This window comes from Aythya marila, assembly GCF_965140915.1.
Source record: "Aythya marila genome assembly, chromosome: 1".
Lineage (NCBI taxonomy): Eukaryota > Metazoa > Chordata > Aves > Anseriformes > Anatidae > Aythya > Aythya marila.
The window spans coordinates 45,548,115-45,566,694 of NC_139042.1; the positions used below are offsets into that span (position 1 = coordinate 45,548,115).

Sequence of the window (18,580 nt, forward strand, 5' to 3'; positions counted from 1 at the left end):
CCCCACCCCAAGAAAAGCACATTGTAATATTAATAACAAAAGCCTACTACATATACAGTTCAGAAAATACATGATATTCCTGTAAAGGCATTTAGATTTACACTTTCTAATCATTCAATAGCTTCTCGCCTGACTGCAAAAATAAACACTTCATGAGACTTAGGATGTTACTTTGACTGTGAAGTGCATACAGCTGTAACATTTATTTGGCACGTGCAGCTCACAGATCAAACAGTCTTGGATCTGATTCCATTAATTGCATCTAATTAGACTATCTTAATTTCCATCCAAAACTGAACTGAATAAAAACCGGCATCTGTGATTCCTTTCACAAATCAATCTTTCATCAAACACCTAGAGAATGGCAGAACACAAACTTGTATCATAAAGATTCTCATTTTTTACTCTGATATATCCCTTTTCATCTCTTATGCATTTAACTTGCACAAAAGAGAAAAAGAAGGAAGAATATGGAGACATGCACTAGTGGGACTGAGGAATCAGAAAACAGCAGCTAATCTTCAAAACTACCATTGATATACACTGACAGCTAACACTGTCTTTTTTTTTTTTTGACAAAAACTCTACTTAAGCAAAAACAAAACAAAACAAAACAAAAACAACTTATGCGTCTAAGTTTCTAAGCAAACTTGACATTGTATTTATGGAAAAAAAAAATCACAAAAGTGGAAGAAACCCTCAAGAAGTCACCTAATCTGTTCCTCCATTCCAGACGTCAGCTATACATAAAGCATTTGCAGTACTATAAAATACTATAGTGCTATAAATGAAATACTATAAAAACTATAAAATTGAAATACTATAAAATGTAGTATAGTACTTGAAGCACTGTAATTGTAGCTATAACAATAAATATTAATTTAAATAAAAAGGAAAGTAAATATTCACACCCCCTAGAGGCTTAAGAACTAAAAATACCTGTTTACTCATTCAACAGTTTGATAATTTTTGTACTTAAGGGTAGAAGAAAATGAAAGCATTACATTTAAAACTTTAATCTCCTGTTCAAATTTTGTTACTGACCACTTGCCCCCATAGTAGACTTCAAGTTGTAGTTTCCTGACATGAGACAAAAGGTTGTTCTTTGTGAAACAGGAACCTTTAATACTGTCACCTGACCTTGGGAGGAATTCAATCTCAAACTACTCAAGTTTACATATCAAAGGTGGTATGCTGTGAAACTAACAACAGAAATAAAATCCCTAAGACTATTTAACATGTTCTGCAAAATCACAAATACAAAGATCTGGTATCTGGTTGTAAATACACAGTTAATACTCCCAGGTGGATAGCATAATAGTCAAATAAACCAATGGCAATAACTATTCAAGCTATCCTACTCAAGAGAGGCAATGTCTGTATTCCTGCAAATCACATACTCCACTGCCCTCTTCTGGCTGATCTGATGTAAATCAAGCTTAGAAAATAATGTCAAGTACTGCAGGTTCAGATCGGGGATACTTATAAATTTGAATCCAAAATCAAACCAAAGGGATGGTAACAGGATAGTTAGAGAGGTGGGTGTCTTCACCTACAAAAATGGAGTTTTAGTAAGCAGAATACAAAAGAAGGAGACAAATGAAACTGTTACCTAAAATGCCCTACAGCAGGATTGATCTGGAAAACTGGGTCATTTTTCTCAATGATGATGACATACACCATCAAGAAAAGGGAAGGATTTAAAAACCTGGAGCAACAGTTGAAAGAATCCTCCAATACTGGTTATTATATCAGCACATATAAATACAAGAATATTTCTTCTACAAAGTCTTTGTCATGTTTTCTAAGTATAGAATGTTCCACAGTGACAACAAATCTAATCAGGGAGGATACATAGGTATTTAGAGGGAACTGCTATGCCGGAAGCTAACTGATAAAAACTCTCTATCCAATAACCTACATGACTTGGGAGAATCCAAGCATCTTTTTGTGTTTCAGTGGAACCAGGAGGCCTGCTAAGAAATCCAATTTAGCTTGTTACAGTCTATGAACTTAAGCTCCGTAACAGTAGTTACTGTTTCATATTCTTAAAAATTTTCCAATGATACTCCTACTATGCACTTGACAACTACCAACAGGTGCTCCAAAAATGTAAAATGTCCCCTTCTGTTCCCCCAAAATTAGGGTAATGTAGGCTCTTCCTCTTATACTGGAATTTGGACTTCCTCTCCCTCTATACATATGTGTGTGTGTGTGTTTATGCATATAAACATATTTATCTTTGGATAAAGCCAACTCTGCTGCAATCTTCTATAGCAGTATGCAAGCCCAGTAGGAAAGGAAAAAGACAGTTAGAAAAAGCAGCACCTTTTGGAAGAAAATGGAGATCATCTTTCAAGAAAATGTCCATAAACACATATAACTGTCTTATGGTCACCAGAAGGAAAAAAAAAAAAAAAAAAGTAGTTAAAGCAAAATAGAAGTTATTCAAGCAGATGGTAGCATCAAGATAATAGAGCGTAATTCCCCAGAAGTCAGAGAAGTACTTTCATTTAGTATCTTCGGTCCTACCATGCTATCAACTCTTGAACCTTGTACATGAAGTAAAAAAAATCTACAATTACGGAGTAACTTTTGGAAAGGAACGACATCAAATATTCCCTATTTCAAAAATATTTAACTTACTTTCCATAAATATTTAAAAGCAATGTTTAAAAGAACGTATTTTACATAAAGCTCTAGATAGAACAGACTTAGATCCTCTACCTTCTGTGTGGTAGTTTGTATTTGTGGTGCACTGCCTTCTCGATGCCAATAAACTTTGATAAAGCGATTATTTAATACTGCTTCTGTACTCGATATAGCTTTCTTTGCTTCTTCATGTGTGGCAAACTGAATAAGGGCACCTTCTGGATCACCTTGATATGCAACCTAAGATTTAAAACAAAAACAGAACTCACTCTATGTAGGATTTTCATCTGTGTCACAGCTACTACAAAACCAACAGTTTCAGAACCTTATGATTTAAAACCGGTACGGATCAGTAGATGAGTATTTCCCATTCATGATTCTGTTTGAAAAGCCTGGTGTCAAGAAGCAACCTTGAGATTAAGTTAATCAACTTTAATAGCTAAAAACCACTGAAGTAAAATTCCTGAACAGCAAAACAGGATTTCTAATTGCAAATATGTGTAGCTCTTCGAAACACAAGAGGAAGCATCACTGAAATAAAGGCAACTACTGTAAAAAAATACAGGAGTTGATTAATAAATTCCCTATCTAATATCAGAGCTAAATAACAAAGTTCATTTTGGTTTTCCTCCTTTGGATACGAACATGTTATCTTAGAAATCTTCAAAGAACAAAATTACACCTTTTGGAAGATAAACACAGTTTATAATCTCTGTCCTGTCATGTCTCTCCCCCTCTTCTCACTCCTTTCTTAATGGCTTAAGAAACATTTAAGAGGAATTAAGATAAATCTCAATTCCCTCAGTGTTTAGATGGCAACAGAACATTCATTCTCTACTGTGTCAGTGCACAAGAAATACTCCATAACATCTCTTCATTCCATCTCCCAGGGCAAACAGGAAAGCATACATGAAAACACTAGTATCTGGAATTTTTTGTTGCTGATAATGAAACACGATGAAAAATCAGGCTGAGTAACTTAGATGTTAGGTACGAAATATTGACATTGCACACAGCCTTCAATATGTAATACATCAATCGAGCTTAACTTAGTTTAACTTAGCTCTTTGCATCTCTTTTGTACCTTTCTCTAATTGTTTGCTTATTTCAGTTTATAAATAACTGTTTTTAAAAAAGTGGGTCACTCAGATGTACTAGGAAGTAAGCGTAAGGGATAAACCACCACTATTATGGAACTGGTAAGTAATCATATAAATGGGGACTGTTTTCTAGATGAGAAACAATTTTCTGTATTTACAATTCACCTCAAAAAAAACAGAGGGTTTATAACACAAGATCCAGAGATGTGGAAAGGTCAGAAGAAAAAAAAAAAATCAACAATTTTAAATGTTTTAAATAAATTATTGAAAAATCTCATCTATTTTTTACAAAATCTAATCAAGGACTGAAACATTGAATTTCTGCTTCTTCAAACAATTTCATTGAAAATAAGGGATCATGTTTAAGAAACAGGTTAGGAAAACAGTAAGAGGAGTTTCAGGAAACCAATTGCAAGGCACGTCACATTCTTTTAGTAATTACCTCCAGTATTAAGCCAAAACCTACTTGCCTTCTCTTTGTTATGTCTTACCTGCAAGTTGACTAAGTTTCCAAATTTACTGAAGTGCTCATTAAGTTTGCTGATATTGTTAAGTTCTGGTGGAACTTTCCTCAATTCAAGTTTTGTATTTTCATTTCCAAATTGCATTTTCTTCTGGAAACCTGGACTGTTTGTTCTGTTAAAATTTTGCCTGCAACAAATGAAAAACAAGCCAGAAATCCATAGCAAGCTAGCAAACAAAGTTAAATTTTATTCTCACAGACAGGATTGTGTGTATCACACAGAAAGATTGGCAGACAAAAAAAAAAAAGCATACATTTTTAGGGAAGTGTTGAAGAGGAGTGTGACACACAGGCACCATACCTACAGTTTCACCCACCCATACTCTCACCATACCTCAAAGCATAAATCTCTAAGATAACTGACAGAGCATAAATCTCTAAAACAATCTGCTTGTGTAGAAAAAGTTCTCAACTTAATCACCCCACCAACATCTCAAGTACCTACTATTTCAAAGCAGTCCCAGTAGTGTCTTAAAATCCCTTCCAACTTTTTGTCACCCCAGGTATATCCGGACACTAAGCAACACACTCCACATTTTATGCCAGTAACACAACTGGCAACTGGATCAAAACTGGTGACAATAAAATTAAAAACTAATCCAGTCAACCCTAATAAGTATCACAATGCAGGTCATTGTTTCTTAGTTAATTTCAGCTTTCCATGACTGGATCACAGTATCATCCAAAGCAACTCTAGCTATCTCTAATACAGCCTTTGAGTCACCTCTATATTATGCTTTATTTCAATACAGTCAGCTTAGTCATACTTTAACTTGCTTGCAATTTATATACTTCTCAGATCAGAGAAAAGAGCTCAACTGAACTGCAACCTTTAAGCCAACCTTGTGTTAATGATCACTCACTTGTCAAACCAAGTCTTCTTTGTAGGAACTCCACCATCCCCTGCACCAATTGTTCTTTTCCTGGACTCAGCATCTACCACTATTCTCATACTGCTTTTATTAGGAGGTTTTTCTGTAAACAGATGAAAAAGTTCTATGTTAATTTTTGCATTTTCTGTGCATTTGACTGCAACACATTATTCTGCTCACAAGGAATTTGCACTTAAAAATATAACTGTTTATTCTGAAATGACCACCTTCTTCAATCAAACTGGATCAAATTTTGAATGCAGACTTCTCTGCTTAATCTTAACTATCAACAAATGCTGTGATCAATAAAAACATCTAATAGCTTTCATTTTGTCACAGTAACATCATACAAAAGGAAAACAAAAGAAGTGTGACAGAAGGCTTCTGCCTCCAAGTGACTACACTCATTCATTCACAAAGTCACATGGAATATTCTGAAGTTCACACCATTTTTGCTAACACTTCCATTGTACCATTAAATGGCACACACAAAAATGCTAATGATAGGAAAGGTATGGTGCTCCAGAGCACTGACACCCAGGAGCAAGACAGAGGGGAGGAAGGGAAGGCACTGTCTCTTGTTGAAGAACAGAATCATACTGCTGAAGAACAGAAACATACTCCTTATGGAAAACACATCAGCAAAAACATAAGATTAAATGCAGCTACGTACCAATTCAAGTAAACCCACAGTCAAAAAAAACAAACAACTATTTTTATTTCTCTTCTCATTTTGTATACTGCTACTTCTCAGGGCTACGGGAACTATGAGGTTAAGATTCCTTCCGTGTAACAGTGTGATACAAGATAAAAATGACTGTCTCCTCTCCATAGGAAAAAAAAAAAAAAAAAAAAAACACCTCTAAGATTGCTAGAAAAACATCAACTATTTCTATATGGGAGATGCATAAAGTGATCAGTTACTGCACCAAAGTGCATAATTTGTAGAATTTTCTGGTAAAAGATTTCGTTTTACCTGCAAAAATACACAAACAGACCAAGAATAAACATAATTCCCTGCTCAATAAAACTTTTAATGCCAAAAGATTTTCAAAAATTCAACGATCTCCAGTATTACATTCTCTGAAAAGTTTCTCAGTTTACATTGATGTAAGAAATGAAGCTAAACGAAGTAAATATAGCTTTGAGAGCATACCTCTGGGTGGCAAATCCATATCACCTGATGTGAGTCCTATCAAATTTGGTCTTTGGGCATGTACTCTGTGTCTATACATAGGTCTTGAAGTGTTTGTTATACTTGGAGCTTCTGGATTGTAGCCATCTGTGTCATACGTTTCTAGTAAAAAACAAATTGTCTAATTAAAATAAATTGCAGTTAAAAACCAAGATTGCAAATATTATATTTCATCTATTAAAAAGACAGTTACAATGGAACAGTCTGTTGTATAACAACTATAGAACTGCCGTGCTATGTTTTTGCTTACAAATATAACAATGCAAATATTATTCCACGGTCAAGATTTACTTTTTACATGCAAATTTTACTTCTGTCTTGAACTAAATTGTAAAAAAACAACCAAAAATTATTGTCACAGTCTAAGTGATACACATTTATTCTCCCAAACTACTAAATTATAATCTCTAAAAAGTACAGTACAGTATGAATCAATGTTATTCTATTTAGCAAACCTTGTGGGCAAAGCCTCAGTACTACACCTGCTGTAAAAAGAGAGGGTGGAGCAGGAGGCGGCTGGTGATGAATACCCGTTGTAACAACAGTAGGAACTGAGCTAGTTGCTGAATTTGGGGGAGCATCCATGCCAGCAGGCTGCAATGGAGGAAGAGGAGGGGGTGGTCCTGTCAAAAACAAAGAACAATGTATTCACATATTATCCACTAAACAAGCATCCCCTCTGGCAAATGGCTCAAAACTTAGATTATAGAGACAAATGTTTGAACGGTTTAACATTTTTCTAAATAATGTGTATCAATAAGCCAAAATTTCACCACTAAGCCAGTACTTATCTTCACCTTTTAAAAGATACTGTAACAAAAATATTCTGTGACGACAGTAATGAACATTTGTTTTTTAATACAAACACACAAAGAAAAACACATTACTCAAGTGGAAAGTCAAAGGGTTCTTTCCTAAAATTGAGCTTTCTTATTTATTTAAGCAAAAGGTAATGTGACACTTCCAAAGCTGAACAGTCAAAACCTGGCCTTCAAATTAATCACTGGTAAAAACACATTCTGCAAAATCACATATCTGGACTTCCCAGACACATCTGGAAATACTACCTGAAGCAGAACTGATCACCCCAGCAAGACAGGTACTATCTGTGCTAAGTGAAATAAATAAATTCAGTTCTTACTTAAAGATACTGCTAACTGGAAATGAAAAGTTTAAGAAAATTTCAAGCAATATTAAACACCAATTACTTTTCAGTAATTTTACCAAGTGGGGCATTTAACTTAATAAAAAAAGGATTAGTCACATCGAACTAACACACCAGGCAGTTTTTAGACCACATCAGGCATCTGATTAATAAATTGCTATTTTAAAAGTGGGAGTGAGGACAGAAGTCTTCATGAAGTCATTTTTAATGCATGCATCTTTCCAATGAAAGAGTAAGCAAACTGGCAATTTTTCATTGTTGCTTTACAAGTTTAGGTTTCAAAATTAATCACAAATGACATTTTCAGGTGTAGATTTGATGTGGTCATGAATTCGTATTAATTTTAGTATTACAAATGAAATGCCAAGTGTCTGTCGCTTTAGGGTTTTCCCTTCTTCTCTAGCATCTAGCAGTAGTCATTTTCATGAAGCTTCTCCTAGTAAATCCAAGGAGTTGGGTTTTGCCATACCATTCCATGATTTTCCTTAAACACAATTATTTCAAGTATAATTTCATATTCAAGATTCACATTTTATATGCAAATTTTACAATTGACACTGCAACAATTACCATTAAAACAAAGATCATTTTGGGGTAAGCTATGCCAACCTAACTTTGAAAACACAGTACAATATATTTTTTTATAATATAGTTAGCTTTCTTACACTTTTTGTACTGTATAGAAGTAACATTGATTTCTTTCTATCCAGAAATGTTTTTTAATCTTAACTACCTGTTACAGGTGGAAGGCTAGGTGGCAAGGGGCCTGGTGGCGGTACTGGAGGTCTAAGGTTAACAGGAGGAGGACTCAGAATTGGTGGAGGGGGAGGAAGTCCAGGAGGAGGTGGTCCTTCGACAACAGGGGGTTGTGCTGGAAAAGGCAGAATGCCAGGAAGATTCACATCTTCTACCACTACTGGATCGCTTCCATGATCAAAAGGGCACATGTCTCCTCTCATACAGAAACCCTTTTCTGAAACATCAAATACAAAAAGAATCACTGTTAGTATTCGAGGGCTGTATCTATTAACTCTTCTTCAGGAAAAGTTACAGAATACAGAAAAATAAAAATCCCTCTGAAAGTCAACTAGAAAATATTTAAGTGAAGATAGGAAGAACAGTATTTTGGAACTAGCTAGCCACTAAAGAGAGAAATGAGCTTATAAATTCAAAATACACAGTCATAAGAGAAGCAACTGCAAGAGATATCTACAGAGGTATTTTAGTGATAGCCAGAAATATATCAACAAAAAGTAAAGACGTAAGAATAGCTATGTCATAGTTTTCCAACACAGTTCCATTTGCTTCATAACCACAAACTGGAAATAAATGCTATGTGAGATGAACTTTCAAAGATACCAAGTTCCAGCATTCCACCTGGAGTTTTTACTTCAAAAGTTTACTTACTTGCCCCCGCATCCATTTTCCTTTCTAAAAATTCTATAGAACTAGAAAACTGTGACAAAACACTCTACAGCTCAGCTTGCACTGGAAGAAAATTTCCAAACAACTACACTTTCACAATTGTACCTGACAGTCCTGATACTTATACCTGCAAAACTATTATTTATTAGTATAATTCTGTCAACACCTGAGACTTTAGTCTCCCATCCTCTTTTTAAAAATGTTATTATTCTAAAGAGAGTCCTGAATATAAACTGTCCTAGATCTTCGACTCATTGTGGTATACAGCAGAAGAAAGCCTCAGGAAAAACAAACAAACAAACAAACAAACAAACAACAAAAAAAACAACTTTAGGAGGAAATTAAATTCTGTTGATTTAACAAGTTTACTGTCTAGACTTAGTTACATTACGGCAAACAGCAACAGCCTCTTCCACTGATTTCAGCATAAGACAATCAAAACAACAGTTTGTGCATATAAATAAGCACAAAACCCACTCAATTTTAAGAAATACCTGTTCCGTAAAAACGGGCAAATCTGAGAAGTTGCAGCTCTAGACCCTTCTAATTAAAAAATAATCTCTCTTAGATAGGATGGAATAAAAGCAAAAAAATGGCAAAGACAATAAGGTCATAATTATGGTCAAAACAATTAAATATGTCTTCTTCAAGCCAAGTAGTAAAACAAGAAAATTGGGAAAAAGTCCACTAGAATTTTTGTAGAACAAATATACTATTTATATATATATATATATATATATATCTAAACTAGTAACTAAAAAAACCTGTATAGACACTAATAAAGACATCTAAAATGCAGGTGGATCAAAAAATGGGATACATTTACATTCAGTAATTGTGTTACAGAAGAAAAGCACATTATTATGGAAGAACAAGAAAATGACCTTAATCTTTCCAGAAAGATGTCTATCACTGCCGCAGGAAGGAATTTAAAAAAATACAGACTTACCATCATAATCCCTACAGCGTTTCTTTGGCAGCGGAGGTCTTCCATAGGAGTTGTGGTCCAGCTGCTCTTCATGGAACTCTGACCAGCTTTCAGTAGTGTTATTTCCATGATGAGCAGGAGCAATAACTGTAATAGTGCTGCTCAGTGTAGGGACAGGATAGTGGCCAGATGAAATATTTGTCACAGAAGAAACTGGAGTATAATTGTTCTCTAATGGGTCTGTTCTATCCATATCATATTTCGGCTTTCCCAAATCCCTTTCTGGAAGAAAAAAAACACAAAACACCACAACTGTGTAAGTATCCGTGTAAGTAACTACTGGGGTATTTCAGCAACAACTATACCCGTAATACAATAGAAACCCTTCCAGAGGAGTAGATCTTCTGTAGTGATCCATCTATTCTAAGAATGTCGTATGTCAAGTTATCCTGAATAAAGGAAAACGACATCCAAGAAAAAAATAAAAAAAAAAAAACACCGCCAAATGAAAACACTGGCAACACTATCAAGATAATACTTATGTAATTTTAACATTTCAAAACACTGTTATTGTTGTATTTTCATGCTGTTTATCTTCATTTTATCTGCACCCAATTGCATAGATTTGATCAAACACAAAGCTTTGCCATCATTGGAGAAGTAACACTTGACAAGTGAGGAATGCTCCTGGCCATATACAGCGGCAGCATGATTTTTTATTCTGAATACATACAAACTGTTCTCTTAATTTGCTAGCACCACCACCAATTAAACAGTAAGCATCCAGATTACGACAGAAGAGTTCTGTCATGAGATAAATTGGTAGACTCGAACAACATTACGTTAACGAAACATTAATAAAAATGTCTTAAAAATGGCATACAAGTATGGGTAAAACAGGCTTCTCCCTCAGTCCTTAGTATCTTACAGTAGAAACTTTTTCTATCTGTAAAATACTATCATTGTAATAGCTGTAAAATATTCCTTAAATTAAGATTTAATCACATTGCAGTGTTTTAGTTAAACTGCTGCATGCTATTGAATTTAATCACTCCTAAATTGTTTGGAAAAATATCTGCTTGCTTTTCAGGACCTTTGCGCTCCCACTTGTAAGGCCACGTTGTCAAGACCCATTCTCCACAGAAATAATAAACAGGAGATCTAAACTAGATTATTTTTACCTCTGTATTCTTTAAGTCAAGATAACAAGATTATAAGATGACTGCCAGTGCTCTTTTTCAATTTATCAATAACTGCAGAGGGAAAAGCATTCTTTTTAGGTGAAACAAAACAGCTTTGTTTCTGAAGAAGCCTAATTTGAAGAGCAAAACTACCATATTGAAATCCTAAGTCCTGCAGCAGTGTGTGCAAATGCACATACTTACCACAGTAATTTCAGCTCCTACCCAAAGGAGGGGCCAACACAAAAAGAGCACAGAGCTCTACTGTTCTCTTTGACAGTTTACTGCCAAACAGGTAATTTCTGCCAATCCTACCTCTGTAGATAGGTATTAATTTCTGTATATTCCCAAACAAGATTCCGAGTTTCTTAAAACTTAATGAAATGCAATTAACTCAGATTTTTCTTCCTCTCTTACAACATTGTTTAGAAGCAGCCAACACAGCCAAAGGTATTAGAGAAGAATGGTGGGAAAGAGGGGAAAACAAGAACTGAAAAAATAATCACATAAGCCTCATTTCCACAGAGAACCAAACTAAAATTGAACAAAGAAACAATAACAGTAATGGAAAATTTGGTAGACCTTGAAGAGACTGTTTAAATCTAATGTCTACATTTTGTAAGTAACATTCACCGTATTTTAGAGACCAACTGTTGGTACCTCTGCTTCGTGTTCTGCTCCTGCTTCTGCTCCGGTCTCGATCCCTGTCCCGCAATCTCTCTTTACTCCAACTTCTACTTCGACTCCTGCTGTAGCTCCGACTTCTCCCTCTTCTTCTGTTGTATCGATCCCTATAGGAATCTCTTCTGGGAGGATTTCGGTCATAATCTCTCTTCCGAGAACGTTCATCTTTCTTCCTTTCATCGCGGCTTCTAAACATGCAATTTTGGTGGTTGTTACTTACAAGAATTAAAAATCTCAAAAAATGGCAACGTTAATCAAGATAAAAGATAAAAAATGAATTTAACTATGGTCCTTCCTTTCTTCTCAATAGACTATGAAAATGCTTTTGTTTAGTTTATGAATTTTCCTTTTATCATCCAGGAATCTTTTAAATTGTAAAGTATTGTTTCTGCCCCAAAATACACCTTCCGCCAGCTGGAGATAACAAAAAGATAAGGGTTATTGAACAAACATCTTCTAAATTCAAATTACCTCTATTCAATCTCAGTAGTGAACAGTAAGTGTTGTAATATAAATTAGCATTAAAAAAAACAAATATAAAAGTCAAATGTAATAGTTGTACACAACTTAGAGATAGTTTACACAGTCACTTGTATACTCACATTTTAACTGCTTTTGCATAAAAGCAAAAGGTCTTACTTTTAGGTGACTATAGGTGACTATAAGGAAAATAAATATTTAATTGAGTAGCACTATAAACATATAAAAATCCAAATCCATCTGATTATTGATACAAGAGATCAAGCAAATTTTATTACCTGGTATCTCTGTAGCGAGAACTTGACTGAGGAGGGCTGTGATTTAGCCTTCTAGAAAACTTTTTCTCTCGTTCTTCCTCTTTAACTATCTGAATATTAAATACATACATTAGACCAAAACATGAGTATACTGTACTGAAGACTTCTGCACATCCAAATAAACAAAAATCTCAAATGCTGAACGAAGTCAGCAGTAACAACTGAACCAAAACAAGATTTTTACTTCTAATGCAATGAGGGATTCTTTGTAACATATTAAGTATTTAATTTCTGAGAACATTCAGAGCAGTGGTTGCCAGAAAATAAAGTAGCAAAAGAAACCCTTACTATGCTGCACTGAAAATACATTAGCTTTTAATACAGGTAGATGTTTCCATATTGAGGTGAAGCAACAGATCTGCAGGGACATGAATGTTCAACAACTGGTACAATAAGGTCTTTTCCTCATCAACAGGTTAGCAGGTTCAGATCATGCTCATACAACCAAACCTAAGCTGCTGTTGGAAAGTGCCAAACCTACTCTTTTTCTGGCTTGTAGAACCGACCAGAATTACCAGTACCAGGGTAAGGATCGAGCACCTCGAGGAATGACAGCTGCCATTAGGAAGGGAAAATTTGAAGTGCAACATAATTAGAGCACCCTCCTGAGCAAAAAACTAAGGCAGGTTGTATCATACTTCCCACGATACTCAGGAACTTTATTTGCATTTGCCTAGTAGAACCATTGTGGTTTACCTATGAAATTATGTTACAAAAAACTGTGCAGCAGTACTCAACATTAAAGAGAAAAACTTTTTGACATTTTAAAGCTGTCATTCAAGATTTGGGACTACTATTAATAAACAAATAAACATGATGAAATAAGTAAACTGCGGGAATAAGGGAAGACATACATTTAAAGACATACATACTCAGTCCTTACCTCTTCTTTTTTTGTTTCTTTTTCCTGGTGCTGAAAGAACTCTACTTTCAAGCTTCCTGACGATGGTTGCTCTGGTGGAGGTAGATAGCTTTTTGTATTCACAGCATCAAACAATTTTTCCACAAATATCTGAGTTTCTAAAAGTAAAGGAAGTATGAAAATAAATATCCAACATTCAAAACTTCAGTTAATATTAGTTTTTAGAAAAAAAAAAAAAAAAAACACCAGAAAGTTGAAACAGTGAATAGCACTTTAGCATGTTTTTTAATACTCTTCTTTTATGCTTTGTATTTTAGAAGGAGCTTTACAGAGTCAAGAAATGTCAGTAACGACAATATTTAATAAAGGCTTCCAATCCCTGAGTTTTTAATGTCTTTTAATCAACTATCTGGAATAATACTTTTGGAATATATACAAAGCTTCGCTGCTTTTAATTCAGGTAATAATTCTTACCATCTTCAATTTTCTTTCAGGAATACCAGTAGACAGAAAACATACTTAATAAAGCTTACATATTGTGCTATACACCTGTTTAAAATATATGTATCTATTTATGCAAATAGAATTACATAATTCCAAGTAGTAAAGCTTATAAAGAGATAAACACAGGATTCTACATTAAAAGATTGCTTAAATTTAACCAGGCAAACTTTCACTCAGGCTTAATAGCTAAATACTATACCTTTTTGAAGAAATACATCCAACTGATCAACACACAATGCCTTCAGTTCCTTCTCACTTTTATCCTTCTTTACCAAAGCCAGAACATATTTAGCTAGGGCAGATGGATCTGCATCGCATCTGAAATTGAGAACACATAAAACACAGAATCCATTAAATTACAGAAGTGAATGTCTGTAACTGGTATGACCTGTATCATATAGAGGGCCCAAACCTTTCCTAGCAAAGTAATTGAAAGACACCCATGGGTATTTTCTAAGACTCAGTCCAGATATGAAAAATCACAAGTATCACATTTTTCTTCAGAGAGATGATTCTCTACAAGTGACATTTCCAAACAATATTCCAGAGTACTTTAGAACAAACTAGAAAGATCAATTTAGAGTGAAACAGCTTCAACTGCTCAACGGTCTTAAAAATACAAAAACTACAACAAATACTTCCATAATTTCTCAATTATGGAATCTGTGAAACCTCTGTAACACTGAGTGACTGGTGGAGAAAAAGTCTGTCTATAGAATTATAAATGAATTAAGTGATACATTAGAAGTGAGTGATAATATATATATAAAAAAAAAAAAAAAAACAGGGAAAATTTGACACTTGGATGCTAGTGATGTGATACAGACAGCTAGCTTGTTTGGCTTATGAGCAAAGTTAATAATGGTGTTTTAAAAAAAACAGAAGAAGAAAGACACTTGCACTGATGTGTCCTAACTGTACATTCTCCCTATCAAAAATAACTGCAAAACAAGTAATATTAAAGTATGGTCAGGGAGTTTGCTCTGAATGTGAGTGTCACACGAATACTGACTGCTACAGCAAATTATGTCCACAGTGACTGAACAGAACAGCAACTCCAAGTCTCTTCCACGTTAAAACTCATGAAATTTCAACACTGAATCTTAATTAAAAGTCTGAATGTTGTTAATTTAACTGACACATATTTTAGATGCTGGAAACAAATCCTTCACAAAATCATGCTACTTAATTCATTTTCCCAAAGAAGCTCTCTCTTGCACTGCACCCAACATCCTCTGCACAAACATATCCACTAAGCAAAGAAAGCAGATCTGTCAGCATATATCCATCCTTAGGAGATCCCCTGGATATCCTGGGCCCAGCATGGAGTACTCTGAAGTTAAAGGTCAAAGCTTCAAACATAACTCAGCATCCTCCAGAAAGAAGGTAATAACAGAACTTCATGCTGTAAAAGCAACCTGAGCTGCTAGGGAACATAGCACAATTTTCTGTGTTAGCCTGCATTACTCATAGATACAGGAGATGGGAGTTCACAATCGGCCTAAACTCCAGAAGAACACACACTAAAGCAACAAAATGCAGATGCATACTGTTAATCAAAGAAAAAAACTGCACACACTCAAAAATTCTTCCAGAACCTTTGTCTTCCAACTACCACATCGGTTTGCCCCTGCTCAGATTTAACAATTCTTTTACCCAGCAAGAAAACGCTGCCCAGGCACAAAGACATCTTGAAAACAGGCACAGAGCCTTACAGGTTGAGAACAGCAGAACTGCATGACTACTGCTGATCCACTGCTAGCACCGAGCACATCATTTCACCAGACTACCTGGAGGCCTGGGTCAACATGTGCCATGAGGCATGTTGGCTGCAATAAGGGGTGTCATCTTGTACAGCCCCCATGAGGCCAGAATTCTAGCATTTCTCCACTTCTCAACGGTTGAATTTGCAAAATTAATATTCAATTGTTCCTTAATCCGACTTTAATGTCACCACAGAAGCTTTGCATTCTTCTCCCAGTTTAAAGCTGAATCATGCTTCAAAAAAACACTGTGCCATTTTCATACTGTATATCCACAGTCACAAGAGGAAAATCATTTGGGTAGGAGGGAACAATTTTCACGTAATAATCCTTAAATTTCTTCTTCTCCACCTTTCAATACTTCATAAAACTCAGATAAAACACTACAATCTTTTTTTTTTTTTTTTGAAATTTCAATTTCCCCTATTTGTTTTTATACAATAATACAAAGTCAGATATCAGTTACAAATGTGCTACAAATCATTTAGATGACACACGAATGCACACAAAACTATTTAGTGGGAAAAAAAAAAACGGCCTAGAAAGTAAAAACCCACTGATGTCTAATGTTAGCTACTGCAGTTTATTTTATTTAATTCTCCAGCTACTACAGTAGCAACTATAAGATATTAAGTATTAAATTTACTTTAATTTTTTTTCTTCCTCTCATAAGCAGAGCAGAAAATATAAAACCTTGACTGGAAAGCCATCTAGATTCCAAAAACTTTAAAACATAGCACACAGCAGTTTAAAAATAACAATTAGTGCTTTTCTCCCCTATCCTCCAAGGCTATTATCTATCCAACAACGATCTCAGAATTTCATTCCATCCACTCAACTCCAAGGAAACATCCTCAATAAAAACGTACATAAATGTGCTTTTCATTTCCAGAAGACAGAACCTCATTCTCCTGTGGCACTGTCTTTGCATTTATCATTCCATATGTGATACTACCACACATGAAAGATGCAAAACAAATTTAGTGAACTCTGTTATCACCATACAATATGTAACTGAAGAAATTCCGCTGTACACAACAGGAAGAACTTACACGTTTTCAAGTTAAAACTACATACTTTGGCTACTCAACAAATTTTATTTTTTTCAGGAAGTACTAAAACGGATGAATTATTTTGAATCACCGCCAATTAAGTGATAAGGAATATAATGTACAGTGCAGTTGAGATGGCAAAAATGTTTTTGTCAACTAGCAGAATGATTTTGCGATTTTTTTCTACTTTTTATATTAAACTGCAAATTATGCTGAGAAGCTGACTTCTTTCTTGATGTGACTTGAAAGAGAAGCTACTACTTCTATTAGTTCAAAGCTAAAAAAAAAAGAAAACCAAAGAAAAAATGATTGGTTTTCTCCACATTGTCATGAAGACCATGCGTGTTTCTGTACTAGCATCCAGATATATTTAATGAGTTTTTAGTATGATCTTTCACTGGTTTCTGGAGTCTTGTATAATGTTGTTTTCTTAAGATGATGGAAAAATCAAACTGCTAGCAACGTAAGTGGCAGAAGAGAGCAACAAGAGGCCTCATTGTGTTACAAAAGATGTTTAAATTTACCGAACTGTGAATCCAGGAGGTCACCCTGACATTTTCTGCTCTTTACAGCTATTTGAGTTCTGGATATTACCTTTCATGTTTTTGTTTGGGGGAGGGCTGCTTCACATCTATTTTTTCACTCTGAGATGATTCTGACATATCGTGTATAAACTCTCCATCCTCCACTAACTTCAGTCAGAATCTACTGGGTTTTTGATGGAGGGCTTGCTGGTACCCAAGTCCTTACGTTCTCTAGTTTAACACTACACTCTTACAGAATATGAGCCTTTGCCTGTGAATAATAGGCAATATACTTGCAGTATCTCTGCTGTGCGCACATGGATGTTTCATGCATATTGAGCTAGCTTTATCACACTTTGTGAGCCTGACTTGTATTTTATACTCTTATACTTGACAATGGTTTATTAAGCGATGTCACTCTGAAGAAAACAGGCCCCCACACTGAGACAACAGCAAAATACAGTGTAGCACAAGGATTCTTCACACTGTATATAGCATGTTGTCTTCTTGCAGGTTAAAAAGATCAATAATAGTGTGAAGAACATCCTTAATCGACTATTTAGAAAAATTAGAAAAATGAGGCTACCACCTATGCATTTCAAATAGCTTAAGCACCATTTCAGAATTCAATATCAATTTATATTTCAATTATAGCATTTACTGAATAATATACTTTCAATTGTTCAATACAGGTTTGAATCCTTAGCTTATACCACAGACCTAAACAGAAATAAATATATGCATTAAAAATATGTTAAATTTAGATTTAAATTCATTCTTATGCTAAAATTTGGTTACTTGAAAAAAACATTAAAATGCATTTAAATGTGTAAAAGAACATTTCTCAACTTTAAATCCTCTATCTACATTCCTTCAAGATTTTGTAGGGCAGTGCTACATGCCTCGATAATCGCATAGATTTCTATTTTTTTTTTTTAATCAAGTAAGCAAAAAACAGTTGGCATAATCATCTGAACCAATTTTCACTTTAGAAGAACATTCCAATGCCTGCTACAATTAAACACTACACCACATTTTCTTTCGCCCACTTACTAGATATATGATCTTAACCAGAAATGCTAAATGTTTTTACTTCTAGTATTGCTTTCTTTACAGGGTTTGTACTATATTAGTCAAAAATGGTGTGTCTACTGCTCTATGCTAGACAAGGGAAATTACTCTGGAAATCCTGCTTTAATAAACACTATTTCACATACAGGCAGAGATGGAAAAATACTCTTGCTAGAGCTCTACATGTTCTTCAGGGAATGATCTGGATACTTCCAACTGCTAACCACTGGAGAAAAGCGTCAAAAAGGAAAGTAATGGCCAATCAAATACTCTGCTCAAATG

At 34.8% G+C, this 18,580-nt stretch overlaps 1 protein-coding gene across 3 annotated transcripts in view; it reads right to left on the minus strand.

Annotated features, from left to right (window-relative positions):
- The window catches only part of RBM26 (RNA binding motif protein 26), a 52,968-nt gene that overhangs the window by 24,441 nt on the left and 9,947 nt on the right, over positions 1-18,580 (minus strand). For 2 of the 3 annotated variants that reach the window (XM_082774501.1, XM_082774503.1), the window contains exons 2-12: positions 14,088-14,206; positions 13,406-13,542; positions 12,484-12,572; positions 11,702-11,913; positions 9,882-10,142; positions 8,241-8,480; positions 6,798-6,965; positions 6,304-6,444; positions 5,139-5,250; positions 4,244-4,403; positions 2,728-2,892 (exon numbers count right to left, since the gene is read on the minus strand). In XM_082774501.1, coding sequence (XP_082630627.1) covers positions 2,728-2,892; positions 4,244-4,403; positions 5,139-5,250; positions 6,304-6,444; positions 6,798-6,965; positions 8,241-8,480; positions 9,882-10,142; positions 11,702-11,913; positions 12,484-12,572; positions 13,406-13,542; positions 14,088-14,206 — 1,804 coding nt within the window. The remainder of the gene's footprint in view (positions 1-2,727; positions 2,893-4,243; positions 4,404-5,138; positions 5,251-6,303; positions 6,445-6,797; positions 6,966-8,240; positions 8,481-9,881; positions 10,143-11,701; positions 11,914-12,483; positions 12,573-13,405; positions 13,543-14,087; positions 14,207-18,580) is intronic. The other variant, XM_082774502.1, reaches the window with a different exon arrangement.